Genomic DNA, 21,648 nt, shown 5'->3' on the forward strand with positions numbered 1-21,648 from the left:
GCAAATACGCACACGCACATATGCAGATGTGCACGTACACACAGAAGCACACATAAATACACATGCATACATTCTACGCAAACCCACAGCAGAAGAAGCAACTTTGTGAACCATTTATTAAATCCCACTTCTCTACAGCTCCACAGAACCAAATATGGACGATTTCATGCAAACCAGGTAGGACACCTGCTCTACACTGGCCTTTCTGAACACCTAATTGATGCAAGTTAAACCTCTAGGAGAAATATGTTTTCTATTCAGAGCCCCATGTGTTTCAAAACTTACTATGGAAAGGGAGTCTAAAGGAAGGTGTAACAGCTAAGCTTTTCTTTTTTTTTTTAATTTTTTTGTCAGGGGCATCATTTGCATCCAGTTGCTCTAAGCAATTTTCCTAATTTCCATGAATGATGATCATTTTTACAAATTAAATTTTGCACGTGCATAAGAAAGAGAAGAATGTAACCTATTTTTTTGCCATTACTCATTGACTTAACAGGGAGATTGTTAAATGTTTCTCATGCACTGTTAGGCTGCACAATTAAGCTTGAAATCAAGAGAACTTTCTCTGACAGCCTTCGGTAATTATTTTGGGGAATGATAGCTTCTGTTTACTCCCAGTTTTTAGTATGTGTTTGTATATACATGTCCATATTAATCACATAGTGATATACATTAATTAACAAAAAAACTACTCAGGCAGGAGTACTAAGGCTTTATGATGTTGTGTGCACTTTATCATCTTTAAAGATAATTTGAAAATGTAAGGAATTGTCTAATGCAACAGAACTCAGGACTAAATAAATGCATATGACTTCTTACAGTCCCATTTGATTGTTCACACTCATTCTTGTTATGCAGATGAGACAGAAGAGCATAAAGCCCACTGCCTGTCTGCACTACCGACTCACACACAGTGCTGCCCATCAGTATCCTGTATGGGCAGAAAAGAGCCATCATCATTTAGATCTTCATGCTGCTAAACAGCAGTTTACTTTTACTTTTGATTTATGCCTTTTTGTTTATTAGTATAAATGAAATTTGACTGCACTGTAAACAAAAACATCTATCATCTTTTTTCCTGATTGGGAAGCAGTGTGAAGCAGGAACAAGGTCAAGTATAAAATACCAGCTGACAACCTTGTAGTCACTTCATCTCCAATGTCTTAGTCAAATCAAGTAAATTATCCTTTAATGTATCTGTGAACACAGTCTATAACCTCTGTGATTTGAGTCCTCGTTCTAGGTTTGGCTATTTGGTCATAATAAATTTGTTTTCTGACCCATTGAGTCAATAAACTTAATTTCAGAATTAATCTTTTCAGACTTCAAACTCACTGGATTCAATTATGAATCCAATCGCTCCCTTTAAATTTAATATTCTGAAACTTGGTGGTCTAGTGCTTTTTGCCCTTATGTCCCTCCATGGTACTTAACTTTATATTAGTTGGCCTATAAAATTACATCTCTAAGGAAGGGAGCATCAGAACAGCTCCAAATCTTAAATCTTTAGTTACAAACATTAGTACGAAATGCTCTGTTTTCCTGCAACACTTCCTTTTAATTGGTATTGTTACGCACAACAGGTTATCGCTACACAGTAGTTTGTTATGTATATGTGACTATGCATACTAGACCAAACAGGAGCAGGAATGCAGATTTGGGTTATTTTTGTCTGGGGGTGGTGGTGGTATTCTTAGGTTTTTTCTATATCGGATCTAGTCTAAATACTTCTCTTTTTGCCTAATGGGGTAAAACCCCCAATTTTTTCTTCATTCATTTCTGGTAATTTAGATAAAACTACACTCTGTGAGGAGACCCCTTATAATTTCAAAACATATATTTCTATTCCTGCAAGGCATGGTTGCTAACATAGATAATTTTAAATGGCCACGACTGTAGGATACTTGGGACAAAATCTGCATTTCTTTACAAGAAGAGCAACTTACAGTTGCACAAGCCTTTTTCCTTATAAACTCCCGGTTCCAGCCATGAAGCTCCCTGACAACCCTGGCTATGGATGCAGATGGGGCAGGGGCACAGCTTCTGGAGCACAAATGGACACAACTCCGCTGGGACAAAAGGCAGGAAGGACTGATGTGCACCTCTGACTAAACTGCTTGGGTTCAAACACTCCCGAGGCCAGCAAGGTACTAGCTTATTCCAGTGTGTTGCTACTCTTGCTAAACCTACTGGGGGAGAGAGCCAGGAAGGAGTTAGAGGTTGGAAGCAGTTGGTGCCCGGCTAACATGGGGCTTTTTGGAGCACTTCTGTTGCTCTCCGGGGCCACTTCAAGGTGGTCTCACGCCAAGCCTTCTCCCAGTTGGGAATCTGTGGGCATGCATCGCTTTAGCGTGCATTTGCCCTGTCTGTGCGAGAAGATTTTGTTATTAGGATGACGACAAAAGTCCTAATTCTGAAGACAGCAATTGGCGTTCAGGGATGGATAATTTGCAGCATTACTTAGTGCCGTTTTGAGACATTAATGATGGCTTATTCTTTACTGTTTAAACAGTCCTATCATTTTAAGGAAGTGCTTATTACAGCACTTCTTATCTAGGGGAGGGAGGGAAGACTGCTTAACACGATCCATTAGGAAATTCAAGCCTTAAATGAAGTGACCACAAAGTCCTATCAGCTCCCAGAAATGCAGCAGCTGTACATATTTAATGTAATACAACACTATATTGTGGCGGAGATCCGCTGTTTAAAACATACATAAGGCAGGTGAAATGTGACTATTTTACTCTGCTGTTTGAAAAATGAGAAAGTGTAGAGTGGCATAACTTCTCAAATACATAAATAAGGATTAGACTCATGGAGAAGACAGGTACACTGTTGGACTAGAAATAACAGATTAAAGGTCAGCAGTTAAATGTGAAAGTATTGCAGCCCTGTTCCTTTGATCTTGTTCCTCAAGACTGTTCTGTTACTAACAGGTGAAGTTCAAAACAAGAAGCATGAGGGTCTGCTGAATTCTACCATACCTGTCGTAATTTAACAGCAGCATTTCCTAAATATTCTGTCCCCTGATCTTCTAATGCCATAAATACACATGCATGGGGCAGATTCAGATTTCCCCTGCTGGGTCAGATCCTGTGCTATTCCAGATTCCACAGGTGCAAAGAGGAAGAAAATTTGACTCACTGGTTTAGCTTTGAAGCGGAGCCAATGCAGCAACCAACATGTTATCAATTATATGTTATCTCACCATGTTTTGCCAAGTCCTCCCATACTACATTTTGTTAATTTGCAACCTCTTTAGTAAAGAATTGAACACTTCACTGGGATATGATAGTATAGGAAAAGATTAGGAACATCTATTGTTATTTAGATATATACAAAATAATGAATACAGAGAGCTTTCGGGATGGAAATATTCAGCATCTTTTAGCTTCCAGAAGAAGTTAACAGAGGTGTAGGAAAGGAAACCAAGGAGAATGAGATGCTCTAATTCATCCTTTCTCATAATACAAGGACAAGGAGGCCTCCAACAAAGCACACGGGTAATAAATTGTAAGTCAGGTAAAAGGGAACCTTTTCATATATTGCCTGAGTGATAGAATTCACGGCCATAAACTATTTCTGAATCCTACTACTCATGGCTTAGTAGAAGGTTGAAGCACACCTATGCATTATGGTAACATGTATTTATTTTCATTTAGTAAGGTATTTAAACCTCCTATTTCAAGATCTAAGCTGGAGATGAAAGAGAATCCACCATGAACTGATTGTTCTTTCACCTGTGTCCCCGAGGTTTCCTGAATCATCTGGTACTCATCACTGCTGGACACACAGGATAATCCAAGTAGGATCACTGACAATGCCTCCATTACTGTGAGCTATCTTACCCATGTAAATTTGTGACTGAAAGTCACAGGAGCATCAGCGGACAGTGATCTGGATCCTGTCACCCCAGAGTGTCTTACAATTGTAAGGCACATTGAACTGCATGTGCATAAATGTGCATGTGCACACATACACCTACATCCATGGGAACTTATTTACAAATGAGGAGCATCTAAGGAGCACGTATTTCCCTCCTCTACACTTTTTCTAGACAAAAGGATGTAAACACCACTCCTTACAGAAGATTCACGTGACTTTAACTTGTCTGTCTGCTCCAGTAGACATTATGAGCTTGATTCTCCAAGACTGCCACTAAAATTCCACTCTACTGATTTTTGCAACCTAATTCTTCAGGCGGTTTTTTCCTTTTTTTCCTTCTTTTTTTTTTTTTGGCAGGACGATGTGACCCAAATTTATAAAAGAGGGTAATTTGATATAACATTGCATCTTGAATCTAGGATCCATATGTACTTATTTGTTATTGCCACAGATGTAAAAGACCAGATTTAGAGACCTGAATTCAGTTTGAACTTGACAGGCTTTGAATGTTCTGTAGCATGAGGGAAAATGGCATCATTTAGACAACCAAAATGTATAGGGTTTTATGAATAATAAACATTTCTAAGACAATGAAGGCTACCCAAAGACTCACACTATTAAGCACCAAAAGGACACAGCTACTTTTTAAACAACTAAAAATACTGGAGTGTTCCTTCATTATTTTGCTTTAAATGACTTATCGCACATTCTGCTGCAGAAAAACAGCTGCTGAAGTAACCTAGAGGGCATTTTCAGGCACTGTACTTCAGTGATTACAGCAATTTTTGTAGACATTCAATATTAGGATTGCATTCTAATTTTAGCCAGAGTTAAATTTAGATTGAGTAGGAGGGGTTTTCACGCTACTCTAGATGTTCTAGCGTTGCTTACCCCAACCCAAAAACTGTATAGTATCTGAATTTTGCAGCAATGATAATTTATTAGTAATGATATACTTTAAAAGAATGAAACTAGAGCTCATTAGCAGTATTGGGAAGATGTCTGCTATCATGATGGGACCCAGACTTTGGCCCTAAAAGCATCTATCCACTGGCCATGATCTCAATGCCATGGGACTTAGTGACACTGTCATATGTAACCCTCCTCTACTCTATTTCCATGATACCTCCTCTTAACAGTGTATATGTAGCAAGAATCCTGAGACTCTAAGACCAAATTAACTTATGTTAATGCTTGTTAGTATTTAAATTCTCTGACTCTCTCAAAACCCAAGCATTGAGCTGAAGGAAACTGAAAGAAACAAGGTTAGTAAAGGGCTGACAGTCCAACAGACAATACAGATGGAAAGTGGAGGGACTAGGTGAAACAGAGAAAACAAAAGAAGAGAGCTTCTATTAGATGCTAAATGAGACCCAGGCTGGGCCTGATTAAAGCTATGTCTATGTGGGTTACATCTTTCCTTATTTCTCTTACCTTGTTTCTCTTGAAATATGCTCTTCGGCAAGCTGCAAAGCACTTCTCGCTGCAGAAGCATTTCACTTCACTTCCCATACTCAGGGAATAGCGCTTGATTCCAACTTTCTGGCACCAGGCACACATTATTTGTACATTTGACACATCATCTTCTACAACAAAAATATAAGAACAATGTTTACATGAGATGCAAACACCTTCCTCAGACATCTGCACACTTACTCTTAGATACAACCAGCACCGGCTCATCTTATTTCTAACTTCCTCACTGTCTGAGAGCAGAACTGTGCATGCCTATGATCACCAGCTTCGTCCTCAGGCAGCTGGTGACCTGTGCCAGCCAGGCTCAGCAGATTGGCAAAGCTTCTAAGATGGCTGGAAAAGATTATTAGTCTAAAAAATGGTGCATTGCTAGAAAGCTCTGGAAATCTCGAGAGCTCTTCAGCATGTTTAAAACTCTTTATTAAACGAGTAACCAAGACTAGAAGCTTAATGAGTACTGCTGCTTTGCTCTTCTTACTTACAGCCTGTTATAGTGAGCCCCTGAGATGTTCTGCTCAGCTAGTTGGTGATAAAACACACCCGGGAGATACTGCACCAATGCAGGTCTCTAACAAGAGCCCTCTTCTACATAAGAAGGAACGTGAAATACCCCTTTTTCTGCATTGTTTCAAAATAATGACTAGCACACAAAATGGGGAGCTTTTGTGTGAATATAACAGTCGCAGAAACACAGACTCAAGCAAGAAGGAAGATGCAGCACTGTGGTAAAGTCTGCCAGGTTACTTTCCAGTCATTATGCTCTCAACAGTCAAATTTTAATTCAGGCAGAGTTCCCGAGCCACTTTTGAGCTCTTCTGTAACATGTGGTACGAATGTGGCATGTATGTCTTCTGCCATGTAAAAAAAACCCCAGGGCTTATTACTAAAGTGCTAGCGATACCCTTGTGTGGTCGTCATTCCCACCACTGCTTCACAGACAGGGGCAGTGAATAGTTAAGCCTCCTAAACAGATCAAGACAGTAAGTTAGCAGGAATCTTTCTGACTTAAAACTCAGAATTCTTCAGTTCTTATATCCAGTCTATGATACAGCATGACCTTTCAGTTACAGACAGCAGCCATTGTCTAACTTCTGGAAAAAAAAAATCCCCGAAGACTAATTGTTAAAGCAGCTCCTGGTCCATGAGCTGTGGAGAATTCATAGCTCAGAGAGTCTGTCATGCAGCCATCCCATTTCCCTATAAAGGATTTGTTTTTGAAGCTACGCTGTCATCGTTCTGTAAAATTATTGGCAAACTAATTTTTAGCAGAGTGATTTGGCTCCTTTCCCCGGCTATCATAACTCAGAACTACGTGCTGCATTTTATTCACCTTAACGGAATAAATATTGCCAGTTTAATAACTTTTTTCCTTCCACAAATTGTATTATGATTTATAGCTACAAATAAAATTGTACAATGTAAAATAACGACCTTTTAGTTTTAATCAGACTGTCTACCCTTAAACCTATATTTAAGGCTAAGTTATAACACAGATTTGTGTTTAATGTATTTTATCACTTACCCTTTAGAGTGGGATTTGCCAATATTATAAAAGCTTTCATATACTGAATATCAAGGGAAATCAAAAAAATTTGGCTAAAATTATCACTAGCCATCTATAGGGTCAAGAAGCCTGCCCCTGAGCTGGTTGTAATCTCAGCCAGGCACACAGGAGCACAGGGTACTATTACCGTGGTGTTGCACAGTGTCGTCACAGCTTTCTCTCCGGACCAGTCCTGGCCAGGATGCTAACTACTCTAGCACAGCCCAAGAGCTCTGCCCCCCATTTTTGTCCTGAGCCATTTGAAGTACTAAGCTTTTACAAAGCCCTGACTCAGCTGCTTTTGCACCATAATAAACCAATTCCTCACAGACTGAACTTGCCCCTTTGAATGTATCAGGACAACAGAAGATCCTGTGAACCAAAGGAAACAAGACAGCAACCTCTTGTTTCAGGTAACAGCAACATATGTTTTCCTACCAATAAGTATTTTATCTCTGGAAAATAGAAGATCTACCAGTGATACCTTTCTAATATCCTTCATTTCTGATGAGAGCAACTGTCATAAATGAAAAAAGAAAATTACAGAGCTGAAAGAGAGTTCACTGGCAAAGCAGGTGCTGGAGTAGCTTTTTTTGAAGCAGGTTGGCTCGTCTGGGGCACAGTTTTTAAGGAGAAGCACAGGGGCTTTCATGTGTGACTTCACAGGGGAAACACCTCAGCTATCATTCAACTCCTGTTCACTGACACACATGAGCTGTCTCCCATGGATGATCAGAAAGAACACATAATTGTCCATTTTCAATTACACAGCACTCCAACAGCTGCAACAGCTGTTTACATGGAAAAGCCGCATTACACACTTCTCTGCAGGAGGTTATGCAGGACAGTAAGGCTCAATCCGCCTCCTTCTGCCAAAGACTTCCTCTTAGATAGATCCTGGCAAGAAGAGAGGAGAGGGAGAGGCACCTACTCTGTTAAGGTGTTGTCTTCCCATGCCTCAACCAGCAGAACTTCACCACCACCTCACAGAGAATCCTTTGAAGCAGCATTGATTCACTTGTGGTCCATGGATCTGACAGTCAATCAAACAGCAGAAAATGGTCTACAAACTACTACTTCCAGCCACTGTCTGCACTTCCAGGAAGAGACAGCTGATATCCAGGAGGCATCATCACTATTAATGAAAATGTTCATCATTTTGAAAGAAGGAGGGGAGAAAGGGAGGGAAAGAGTCTGTCCAAATACAAAGAACTTAAATTATTTTTCTCTTCTACTCCCTTCTCATCGTAGTCATCAAAGAGTGGTCACATGCAATATAATCCTTTTAATAGTAACAGTAATAATAAAACTATATGCCTCTTTCATTTAATAGACTCAGGAACACTGCTACAAAAGGATTAGCTGAGCAAGGCCATGTAAAGCAGCCAGGAGACAACAGTACTTCAGAAGGGGGTTCGGGGCATGTGCTTCCTGGAACAGTACACTAACATGCTACTTTTTAAGTCATCTTTGCTCCCTCAGGTGTAGGTTTGCCCGAGCCAATTTTTGATGCATTAAATTCTTGTAATGCAGTTCATCAAGTGAAAAAAGAAAACATCCAGTATCACATGACTAATTCCCTACGGACCATCAACAAGAGCCCTGTGCAGCCCAGTGGGAGGAAGACTTGCTCTAAAATCAAATCAGAAAGGATTGAAGGACCCATTGGTGGGACCTGGGATAGGTACAGAACCATGCCCTGTGGTCTATGGGTGTGGATGACAGCTGGGGACAATGATAAATGTCCAAACCTGATCATGTGCTTTCCTTCTTGACACTGGTTGCAGTAGAGGTCTGAGCAGACATTGTGAAAATGACTAATAAGGATGTTTTGTTACAGTGTATTAAGCTTAGTGACCGAAAAAGAGGACTGCAACATTAATGGAAAAGTAATAGTCCATGTATTTCTACCATTACAATCCACAGCAGTGTGAAGTAATAACTTAAACTCAAAACATTAAGACTGTGTGAAATAAGAGAAGTCAAAGTCTCGTGATTTAATTGCTGTCTTTTGCTAAACACAAACTAGAATAATCTGAAACCAGAAATTTGTATCTTCCATTCAAGATAAAATTCCTCTCACTTTTTCACAGACCTTTGTTTTGTAAGGCCAGATTTTTTAAAAATCACTTTACCAGACTCTTGCCCTTCTTTCAGGAAAATGAATCAAATCCCATCCCTATAGCACTCAGCAATAAGAATCTGCTGCAGCGAGAACACAGGGAAGCAGGGAATTTCAAATCCAACATTTTGAGACTGCTTATCTGTCTTGAATCTTTATTCTAAACTTTTTCTGATTAGGTCTGCACTAAAAAAGCTTCTCCACAATAATTACATTGGTATACTACATCGGCAATGTTCTCCTTTGCTCACAAACTTTCGCTGGTAGTCCATCTTAGCATATCCGCTTGAGTAACATGAGCTCATCCTGACAGCATGACTACGTCCATCATGTGAGCTCTCACTGGAGCAGCTCTTCTGATGAAGATCATTCACCATCACTGTCAAGACTCACACAGCTAGGCTGACACATGTTTGTAAAGTACAAAAATAACATTTGCAAATGCTGGTACAGATCATTTTGAAGTGAAAGAAAGTATTTTTTAACAACTGTATTTTTTTCTCCATCTGGGCTTGTAACTTTATGACCTGCTCTTGCAATGCGCTTAGCATGTTCTCGGATCTGTCACACTTATGACAGGTAGCGTGGGTACTCATACAGGTGAGACAAAGAGAAGTTGGCACAGAGACAACTGAACAGTAACGGGAGAGTTTTCAGCAGAACATCCGTACCGCTGTCTTCTATAATTACACCAGGTAACAGAAATACATATTCCTTCTACATAGAGTACAAGATCTGAATTTCCAGCCTCTGCTTTTCTGAGTTCTCAACTCTTCATAGGGAGAGCTATTGTGGGAGTTCTAACACTGTGTTTTTCTGCCCCTGGGTTGTGTCATTACAGGTGGAAGAAGTACTCCCTGCACCCACTGCACAGATACTGTTCAGATACATTTCCTTGTGGTTTTTAGCCTGTGTATTTTTCATAATGAACAATGCAATAAACATGGAATGTTTGCAGTGTTAAATCATGTTCCCAAAGGGAGTAGTTTGTATAACAAGATAAAATTATCACATTATAATAACTAAATATGCATCAGTCTAAAGCATGCTTCAATTAATCATCAAAAGTTTGCACCACCTCTTTAGGTCTTAATTAAGCAGAATGTTTGGGGTTTTTTTTCTTTTCAAACCAGTGTGAAGGAGCTGCAGAAAATTGTTCCTCTTAAACCCAATGAGCAGCAGTTTACACTAATCAATCTTATATGGAGCCACAATTTGGAGAGGTGGAGGGGAGAGAAGGAAGGCAACGAGTATAATAGAGTAAATCCATCACACAGAGCTGTGTTCCTTTATCTAAGAAAACCAGCATGGCCTACAGTGTTTAGCAAGATGATCCTAAAATCCCTACAATCCTGGAGTTAAATCCTGATCACTTTATAACTTTTAGGCTGCAACATACTACTAATACAGTTTGAACTAACTGATACATATTTTCAATTTTAACTCCAGTTTCAAGAATTTGGGTAAACCTAAATGCAGCTACAGCTCTAATCCTGCAGATTATGATGATCCATGGGCAGGTACTCCAAAACCTTACTTTCCACATTTCCTTGCAAGAAATTCAGCAGGAGATACCCAACTCTTCTGGCAAGAAGAAAATACCACTCCTGAAGGTGCAGTACTGAAGAAGTCCTGTTGTGCAGTGCAGAAGGAAGACCAGGAGGGCACAGGGTTTGGGACTGAGATCTCAAAGGGTATGTCCCCTAGACTGAGTGAGCCTGTGTGAAACCTGTACCTTGGCTGTGGTTGTATCTGTGATCTGATACAGAAAACATTTTGGCATCCCATCCTTCCTCAGTGTCTCCCCACCACCCATCTCTTCCCGGCATGAGTTTCCTTCCACCACAGCTATCAGAAGCCACATCTCCCCTCTACTGCTTTCTTCCATTTTCCTCTCTTTTTCTTGTTGCTGCGTCTCACCCCCTCACACAGGCAGTTTGGAGCCCAGGGTTTTTTGGGGCAAGCTAGAATAAGTCCTTTTACCCCATGCTGGGAACTGCGCTCAATCCACTGTCATACATCTTTAAATGTTTCAGCTGCTTTCACTACCAGTTTCTAATGAAAAGCTGCAAAACTTCCTTTTCAAAGACCTTAAACTTGACTCTAGATCAAAGGTCAAAGATCTTAACTTGACTCTAGCATCTGCAGCATTCCACTGGGACCTGCCAGGATTTCAGAATGGTTAATTCTGAGTTACCCGCCTGCCGCTCCTGAAACCCCAGCTTGCCATTGAAGAAAACCAAGTAGCATGTATTCAGATTTTTCATCTCAAAGCAGTTTCTGAGGTTGATGATCCCAAGCAAGACAGAAGCACCATCGCAGTCATTTTTCTTACATACGAGATGCTTTATCTGATTAATCTCAAACTGAAAAATGAACAAAACTCCTGAGACATTGCTGCAGATTCCCTTGTGGTAGCACTTAAGTGCTGATCCTCTAAATAGATGGGGTGTGTGACAAACTTAAGGTACAAAAAGTACCTTGGAAAAAGTAATTGCAAGAGGATGATTAAAAAATGGGGCTGACAATAGAAAGCTTGCTGCAGCCATCACTATGGAAATACCTCAGGGTCTCTACAATGCATTTCCTTTTAAGGACCAGTCTCTTGAAGTTCACTATTCTGCCAATAAAGCAAAGCGTCCCAGTTCCTTTTAAAAAATTGTTTTGGGGAACCATGGCTTGCCTACGTTTTCTATGCATGAGTTAAGGCACATTCTCATGCATAGTTCAGTAAGGACTGAATGCACAACACAAATAAAAGCTGGCATTTAGGCAGGTTTTAAACACATAAACAAAAAAGCACCTATTTCAGCTAATAAGGGGGGAACTCCCTGTGTATTTTGAATATATGCTATTAAAGCACATACGTGGACTTTGTGATTTTCTTCTTAGCACAAAGGAAACACTTTGCCCTCCACAGAGAGCAAAAGACATCAACAGTGGACTAGATGGGGCAGGCATCCTGGCAACCATTGGCATTTTAAAACCCAGGCACTAATAACCCCTATGATCAGTGAAAATTAGATGATGTTTCAAACTGAAAACAAGAGAAAGATTTTGAAGAGTAGTGACTATAGGATTTGTTGCGGTGGTCTTTATTAGAGAGCTAAACCTACGGTTAGAGAAATTGTAACATTGTTCAGCAACTGAAATAAGATTTGGGAAATACGGAAGCTGCATCCAGAGCATAGTAAAATGAAAATCTCAATATATAGACTTAATTAGATCAGATAATATGGTCTTTATTTAAGGAAAACTGCCACTGGGTCCTGCCTGGAATCAGACTTCTTGGTAACGCAGTCATAGAACCAATTCTTCAGCGAATTTAGACAGATGATCTTGGAATTAATTTTTACTGCCTTGCTAACTATCATTTAAATCATATTTTATGCTTCCAGATTCCTCCAATACAATTTAAATATTGAGAGAGGTTACAGCAGGCAGTTCCAGAGTGTTTGTAGGGCAGGGACTCTGCTTAATCCCACGTGTCACACCAAGTTGCTCATATGCACTTATATTTACAAAAAAATCCTGTAAACTTTAATTCTAAAGTTATGTTAAGCTGTAACACAGAAAACCACTTGTTCCTTTCTATACCATACCTAATTACTCACTTTAGTATTTGAATATGACATTTCCTTGTCAACTTAGGTCACAGGCCTATTTGACAAGGTAGTCAGCACTGGAAATGCTTCTGCTCCTCCTGTAAGGCATTTTGTCTCACCAGATACAGTTCCTCCAGCCCACTCCTCCTTTACTTTTGCAAGTTTCTGACAACTTTTGGAAGAACCCCAATCATTATCATTTGGAAATCACTGAACCAAATGTTACATAGAGGCACTGATCTGTGGGATGGAGAATTTAAATCCCTTTTCCTTTCCCAAATCTACTCCTTATCTTGTGAAAATCCACGAGGGAGCATTATTATTCCCTTGTGCTTCTTTCCCCCCTGGAAAGCTCAGTCGACTGCATGGTATCATCCTCTCTGCCTCCTCTTCCACCACATCTCTTGACAGCAACCTCCCCTTGCAGGGCAGCATGGCAGGGAGTCAGTTCTTGTCTGGGACACTTAGAACAGCAGATATGCTCTGTGCACCACTTGTAGGCAGAAGGAGGCAGGAAAGGGAAGGGTTTTGCCGGCACCCATGCTCAAAGCTAGACCAAGCAGCAGTTGTACCTCCCCTACTGAGGCACTGCCACAGGGATCACAAGAGAAAGTAAACCAAAGATCACTCTTTAAAAAATGGGGAAACTGAGACACCACAGCCTCCAGCAGGTGCCAGGGAAAGGAGACAGCATGTTCTCACCTGCCCTGAAAGAATTTTTTGCATTCTTCTTTGACTAGTCTTGATGTTAGCCTTCCTTCATCCCATGTAACAATAGCTGTCCAAACTTGTCTGAGCAAAAGGGCAGAGTCACCCCAAGTGCCCTCTCAGATTTACTCTATCACTAAGGGCTGCAGAATAAGTTAGACTGTTTGCTTGCTGCATACTATGGCCATATACCCTGCACAACTGTGGTGGGATTTTTATTTCTAGATCATTCCTGGCTATTGCACTTCTGTTCCTTGCTATTTCTATGTAATTTTTTAGTTGAAAAAAACACTTTCTTTACATTGCTGTGTAGAAAATAAGAATCTTCTAACACCAAGCAGAACTAATCTTAGCATCAGTTTCTTGCAATGGGTTGTACTCGAGACTACCCCTGAAGATCACTCAGAATCTGCTGCCGGCACTAAACATAGCTACCAACTTGCTGGGCAAGGAGGACGGTTATCAGCCACAAAGAGACTATTACACCAACCCTCTGGAGGCTGCACTGACTTCTTATTTGCTTCCAGATGCAGGTCGGACAGCTGATGTTGACTGATAAAGTCCCATTTGATTTGGGCACTGCCTGAGCGTGGTCTATCTGCCTGGAGGTGCAGATCAGCGGAGTGCTCTTGCAACTAGTCTCCAGATCTGACTAACTGGCATCCTTCTTGTGGAGGCTTCCCATGACTGGATTTAGTATCTCCACTGACATGTCATAACCTGAGTCTGTAGACAGTCAGTGCATCACATAGGGCCCATGCATTTAACTCAGCCTTTTTTGGGTGTAATTCTGGGGTACAGCAAGGAGAGAGTGCCTTTACTGGAGCTGTTTATATTTGGTCAGGTAGCAGTCTAATGTTTTCCAGGATTGTATAAGCAAATTCTTACCTAATATTTCATTTGACTAAAACAGAAAGCTGAACAGCTTGGAGATAAAATTTTAGTCAGACTGCTCAGAATTATTTGGTTTTCAAAAGAAAAAAACCCCCACTTTAGTGTAAAATGAGCAAGAGGGGAAAAAAGGTAATTTTGATAACTCTTCAAGGTTTTAGCCTGTTCATACAAAATACAAATGTAGATAGGATGATGTTCAAAGTTTTCCAGCATGCTCAAGGAAGACCTAATCTGCCAAAATCTTCAATGACTGCTTCCTAGACATAATTCAGAATCAGTACTCCTTCTTCCTCCTTCCTGAGCTAGTAGCTGCTTCTGATACCATGAATCATATCTGCCTCCCTGGAAATCCTCTTTCCCTTGGCTTCCTGACTCTGTCTTCCACCAGTGCTTTTTCTACCTCTGCAATTGCTACATCAGTGCATGTTGCAGAGTATCCTTCCTATTTCTCCCTTCAGGCTTCTGTGAGCATCCCTCACGCTCTGGTCTTTCTCTTCTCCCTCTTACCTGTATAGAATCTTATCTGCAAAAATTATTCAACTAATAATTAATTGTGACTGTTTCTTGGATCTGCTTATCCTCTCCAGACCATTGCTCTCCTGTCAAAATGAATACCCCAGCCTGTCTCTCTGACACTTCTTTACTGGTGCTGACCCTTCAGTTCCAGATCGATACGGCAAGAATTAAAGTCTTAATAATTTCTCCCTGAGTGCTCACTCCATATTATTTGCTCAATAATGGTGGACCACACCATCATCTTTCCTGTCCTTCAGTTTCATGATTTAGGTATCACTTTCACCTGTGGGCACTCCCTTTTGAGCTATATTTAAATCTTGTAGATTTCTCTCCTGTACAATATCTAAAAGCTTTCCCCATCCATCCACAAAGTATGGGCTCATCCCGATTCTCAGCATCTCGGTCATTACAGCGCATCACTACTTGGTCTTCTCTCTGGCCTGTATGTAACCTTGCCCTATGCACATCCACTCAAAACGTGCTGCAAAGATCCCTTTCTCTGCCCAGCATTTTAACCCTGAAGCTTTCCCTTGGACTCTTTCTGCCTCTCCCTCCTGTCCCCTTTCTTCATTTATTAACTCAAACAAATGTAAGATGCTTCTGTTCTTGTGGCAGGTCAGTCATAGCCTGTCTCTTCCCTTGTTGAAAATGTTGACTTTCGGCTTTAGCAATTAATGATGTGAGTCTTCTTCATTTGCCTGCTCAACAAAAAGAAGCACCTTTGTGCAGTTTCCAAAGACATCCTCTGTGCTTGTGAGGGGCTCTGAGAAAACATCCCCAGAGTTACTCTTGTCTGGCTTTGTATCACTATGAAGTTTTCTGCTTTGATGTAGTGCCCACAAAATGGTGTCAAAGTGCAGTGCCAAGACCACTGCCTTGCACACTGGCTCTGCTGGCTCCTTTGTACTCCCTTTTCTACTTGTATTCACCAGTTGTTTCTTGCCAGGCTCTTTGGGGTGATCATGACTAGGGCACCTACGCCCTAAGATAAAACAAAACAATTACTACTGATGCTTATTGCAAATCCCACAAAGGTTGTGGTTCTCCTCCCCCTCCAGTCCTCCAAAACTTTGCTCTCTAAAACAAAGGTGAGATAAATATGCTCATCTGCTCAGAAGTCATGGTAATCTAGCACTCATTACTGATCATGGGATAAAGCCAGAGGAGGCAGAGATTATGCATTCATATCCCCTATGCAAGTAAAACAATGCTATTCATTATGAATTAATGAATTAAAAACCTGAAGTTGGAACATACTGATGAAAAGCCTTCTCTGCACATTACTGTCAGCAGTACATTTGAACACAGGATCACACGTGGTAGGTGGACGGGCAAAGAACAGAAGGCAGTTGACTTGGCCAAGGTTCCCCTGTGTCCACTTAACTACTGTTGCAGTAATTTGTTTTTCTACTTCATAGTTCCATCTCCTCCTGCTTGTTTGATGTCATAAAAATCCAGCAACTGTGGCAGTTTGCACAATGCATGTTATAGCCTTGTGTTCGCGTACCACAAATTCAGCATTCTGGATTCATTCATGACTCAGATTGGAGGAGAAAATAGCTTGGGATGGCACAAGCCCTTGATTAAAGCTTTAGGGCCAACTCAACAACAGCTGAGGATCCAGCCCATATGGCCCGAGATCTTTAGCTGTGTAAAGGCTGCAGGAATGGGCCCAAATAGCTTTGGTAATTAGCAAATATCGTATAAAATAGATGAAAAGTCTTTGGCAGGGAATGCATATTGAGTAACATTTGAAAATTATTCATAGCATATTAGTATACTTCTTTAGAGATAAAACTCAATGGCATAAAGATAATTTGGGAGGGGCAACTGTAGTCTATCACATGACTGTCAACAGGCAAACACTTTCTTGGACCGATCAGTATTTCACAGTAACCTTTAGTCAATGCAACAAAGGGCAGAGGTGACCATCTAACACCTGGGACCTGATTCTACAAGCTGTTCTGCCTCTGCAGAAGCATCCTCACACCTCGTGGGGACTCTTTAGCCAAGCTGTCTCCCTGTGTGCAGAGACCTACCATTCTTGGGTAGGTATTGCAGGTCACCCTGTACTCCTTGGTGCCTCAATCGCCCAAGACCACCCAAAACAACACCCAGGGACGTCCATGGAAGCAGGACTGAGCCTGCTCCTATCTAAATTCACCAATTACCACACCGTGTACAGCAGTAAACAATAACACAGCAATTAATCACCCTGGTGTAGCCGTAAGAGTTACTTTCACAGATTATGGTAAGCAGCATGCAGTGTGGAATAAATCATTTTTCATGCAAACTGTGAGGAATGGCATGTTATAAAATCACTCCTGATAAAAATCTAATGAAAATGCAAAACATCTCAGTGCAGTCTCCTGGGTAGAGTCAAGATCATATTAAACCCTCAAGAGACAACGGTCAGGGATTTCAATGAGAATCAAGAGACAGTTTTCCCAGGATGAGCTTGTTAACCTGATATAAAGATATGATATTGATTTGATGGCTTTGTCTCTTTCACTGTTTCCTTCGTGGAGCCTCTTTTTAATTTAATCATCTTCCATTAATTTATTTAAAGGCTTTATTCATCAGAACAAAATCTTTTTTTTTCTAAAAGAAGATGTTGTTGAAGTGCTGAGAGAATAATCCAGCATGCAGAGCATCACAAGCAGCACAAGTCTGTTGTCGTTGCATTTGCAGAAGTTTTTCAATAATACTAACAAAGACACTCTCCCATTCCGTTTTAAAATTCCCTGCAACTAGTTTTTAAACATTTTGAAATCAGCCCTCTTACTAAGGCATCATGATCTAGCAATCTCGGGCCGTGTCAATGACAGTAACCATTTTTAAATGTTCGTTAGGATTTACCTGCTGGTGGCTTTATGAAAGGTGGTGGAATTAATGGGACAATAATAGGTACATTCCCGTGATCCTTTGACCCTGCTGGTGAGTCTGAAAGTCCATTTCCTGTGGCAAGCCCTGGGTAGCTTGGGTTTATATTGTATGGTGAAATAACACTGTCCTCAGGTAATTTTGGTTTTGGCAAAGAATTTTCTGTAAAACACAAAGAACACATCGTACAGTATGACAAATGTATTTCTTAAATGGCCCTACATATTTTCACCAATCCGTTCATTAAATTACTTACCCTAATACAAGACGAGTGCACAAAAACCCCAAGATATTTTCCCTTTTAAAAAAGTGAATACCTTCCAGTATTCTTCAGAAATGCTTCGTTTTTTAAAATCAAACTCACACTTTTTTTTCCCCCCAAAAGGTGGGATTATTTTGTCATGCATATCCTTAGTATGCCCAGTTTAATCAATGACACCCTATTCCTGTCCTTTACTTCTACTGTTTGCAAGGTGATCACACTCAGTGTACTGTGACTTCACCAATGCAAGCATAATCTGAAAAATAAAAGAATTCCTAATTGTCTGTCAATAATATGAGTAGTAGTAATGGAAAGGATTTAAAGAAAAGAACAAAATATTGAAATTACAGCAAAGTGTGCAATGACAGTTATTATTCTCATTCTTTAATCCTAAATCACCTCAGGATTCTTATTTGTAGGAATTTCTCTAATGCACCTCAGTTAGCTATGGGGCAGGACTTGATTCTTATTATTTCCTCTCCTCCCATTTCTCAGAAAAAGAAACACACTTTTTTCCTTCCCATAGACTGCATACACCAAAAATTTCTACCTGTCACATGTATTCAACATCTTTGTTTGGTACATAAAACATATGATTTCTATCATGTATCCATGAAAAAAGTATGTCACAAATTTCATCAGGCATAGACTGGAGTCACTAATCATTTAATAAAAGATCTATTTATTAAAATATAGATAAATGAATCACATTTCTACACAGAAACAAGTTTCTTCAAAGGTGGCTTAATGACATTGCATTTTCAATGAAAAATAAATATTGATCCCCAATGTCACTGTAGAACTAAGAAGCTGAAAACATTCCGTTTTAACACAATTAGGTTGTTTCACCTTACCTCTCCTTTTTCCACCTTTTTTCTAGCCATCAGTCCTTCAGAACTGGTCTCTCTGGTATCGTACTCATTGTAACACTCACTGAATACAGTGCTGCTGCTGGCCATCAGAAAGAAAACCCAAATGCTGCTGGCCACAAACGCAGTGAGAAATGGCAGTCCAAGAGCATAAAAGCTGATGTAATTTCCTCTCTTTACCTCACCTTTGAGGAACTCTTGCTGGATAAGTCAAGATAAGCAATTTCCTACTCTCCTCTTCACTCTGATGACAAGTCCCTACCCATCCCCTGCGACTCAGGAGTCAATAGGCAACAACTGAATGGCTGAACAAACAGACTGGATCCCATCCTTCGCATTTTGAATCACAAAGATCCAGCACTGTCCCAAACAAATCCTGTCCCTGGAGAACTTCTACAGCACTTGCAGAAGACAGTATAGTACAAACATGGATGAGGAGCCCTTTGTGAACATTCACACTTGTTCCTACACACGTGAATACTGCAGCTCAGAATCTTTCAGCATTTTAAAATGCCTTCGTTTTGAAAGCAAAAGGGTTCCCGAAAGCCACACTGCTAAGAAAGTGCTCCCTCTTTTTCCCAGTTGTGAGCAGTTTATTGGTACCACAGGTACATGACTTTCAACTGACTCACAAAAGGTATTATTTGTGACGATATATTAGTAAGTGCCTACTAACAGCAATTTTGTTAAATGATTTCCCTTGTATCCTATTGGCTTCCTCATACTAGAAGGCACTCTCCAATATTTTTACGTAAACCAACCACAAAGCAAGCAGCAGAACACGCTTCCCAATCCACGCCAATTCAGACAGGTTGAGATATTAATCCTTCTTTGCATGAACACAGAAACATGAAGTCTCATTACCTTTGAGAACAGAAATGTGCTGGCGGCTTTCCCCATCTGCTGAGTAGTTCCTGAATTCAATATCTTCTCCATCTTTCAATTCAACCTTATCATAACCATACCAGCCAAGGAGCTCATTCATAGTGTTTTCTGCAAAGTTCTGAAAGAGAAAAATTACCTACTTATTTATGTAATCAATAACCATTTGGAAGGAAGGGAGGACTGCATAAATCGAACCGTATCTGTGCTACATGAGGAAGTGTCAGGTTTGGCCCACCTCCTCAACGACTAATGTTCGTTTCATAAGTCAAGTGCATAAAGTGTAATGCATTTAAATCTCCGACTGGCACATGTAATTATGACAGAGACTCATACATCTGTAATTTAAAGAAAATGAAAAGGAGAGTTATTTATGACTTCTGCTCTGGCACTCAACGTCAGAAATATTTTAACATACATTCGTCACACAAACTTGTCTGCGTTGCCATAAAATATTTAAGACTGCAGCAAGAGAATAACAGAAAACCAGCAGTTAATCAATCTTACTGTGCTACAGTCTTTTCAGCTGGAGCAGGTCACTGACACAATTACAGTTCCTTGAGGTGCCCATGAACCAAATCAAATAAAATCACAGCACAGACGTTCTTCCTCAGAGTTATAAGCCCTTGCATAGTCAAACCACTTAAAAACTCTTCACCATGAAAGCATTTTACCATAACGTCTCATATAAACATCTCTTATATTTGTTTAAGAAAACCTTTCTCAGTTTTGCCATATTTATTTTCAAACCAATTTCCAAGCAGCCGTGTGGTTACATTTTATGTTTGTATGGAAATGCAAAATATGGAACATGACTGTCATAACTCTCAAATTCTATTAAAAACACGTCCTCCAGGTCATGTGGCAAAAATATTTCTGTAGAAAATGCTCATTACTGGGCCAGGAGATTTAGTGGAGTAAGTTAAGAAATCTGCGCCAGGCGACAAAGCTTTCTGAAACCAAATAGTGCCATGGAGCTGTACAGCTTACGGATTTAGGAAACTACCAAAGGAAACCAGCTAATGAATTATTGTGATGTCAAAGATCAGATTAAAGTAATATGACAACTATAAAATGAAACAAAAAAGCCACACACAAAGCCTTTCTATTTGGTCTCCGCATTTTTTTATTACCACTCTTTCAGAACAAATTCCAAACTTCACTTTCCTGTAAGATCTTGACATCTAAAATAATGCTCCTGATAAGCACCATCTCCTGGGACTCTGGCTACTGGCAAAGGAATAAGGAGAATACGACACCAATTCAAAACAAATGGTACGTGTCAAATTTGCAGGTTGCTAGATTTTGTCTAGTAACTGCTCTAGCTTAATTTTTGAGTGGGAGCAAGTCTAATGATAGAACACAGCAATTCTTCAGTCATTTAAATAAATAAATAAAATTAATCAAATGATAATTGCTTCCGAATTCAAAGCTACAGCAGGTACTCTGCCCCAGAACGTCAGAGCCGCGCACTCATTGATCACACCAGATTGCATAGGTGTTCCTGTCACTCAAGGAGCGCTGTAAAGCAGCTATAAGCAATAAGCACGAGTAATTTGTACTCTTCCAGGAGTATCATCTGTGCAATTGTGCTACAAACACACATTTCAGGAAAAGAAAAACCAAAACAAAAACCCACAGCAGACCCCTGGAGCATCAATTTCCTTTTGTTTTTTCCCCCCTTTCATTTTCACTTGACCTCCTGCTGATTCTGTGGCTGTCCTCTGCAGCCCCGAATTGCCGGAAAACATTGCATCGTTCCACCTCTACCTCTAGTGTCAGCATTATGACAGCCCATTATGTCTGAACTATGTCACTACTAGAGTTTGCAACAATGAGTACAATGTTGTGTAATGTGGCTAACACCTACGCTCATTTCTACAATATGTATTTAAACTCTCATTTGAATGATGCAGTGTTGCATTTTAAATACTAGCAAAAATGGGAAATTTTTCTAAAGTTTTTGTTTGTTTTTTAGCTTTTTAGAAAACTTCTCTCTCAGT

At 40.1% G+C, this 21,648-nt stretch overlaps 1 protein-coding gene across 5 annotated transcripts in view; it reads right to left on the minus strand.

The window, feature by feature from the left end:
• SOBP (sine oculis binding protein homolog) overlaps positions 1-21,648 on the minus strand; it is a 119,579-nt gene that overhangs the window by 90,388 nt on the left and 7,543 nt on the right. For 2 of the 5 annotated variants that reach the window (XM_074819407.1, XM_074819406.1), the window contains exons 2-4: positions 19,628-19,766; positions 17,609-17,794; positions 5,320-5,471 (exon numbers count right to left, since the gene is read on the minus strand). In XM_074819407.1, coding sequence (XP_074675508.1) covers positions 5,320-5,471; positions 17,609-17,794; positions 19,628-19,766 — 477 coding nt within the window. Of the gene's footprint in view, positions 1-5,319; positions 5,472-17,608; positions 17,795-19,627; positions 19,769-21,648 lie in introns of those variants that run through there. The other 3 variants (XM_074819408.1, XM_074819410.1, XM_074819409.1) reach the window with 3 other exon arrangements.

Source organism: Strix aluco, chromosome 3 (assembly GCF_031877795.1).
Source record: "Strix aluco isolate bStrAlu1 chromosome 3, bStrAlu1.hap1, whole genome shotgun sequence".
NCBI classification, from domain to species: domain Eukaryota; kingdom Metazoa; phylum Chordata; class Aves; order Strigiformes; family Strigidae; genus Strix; species Strix aluco.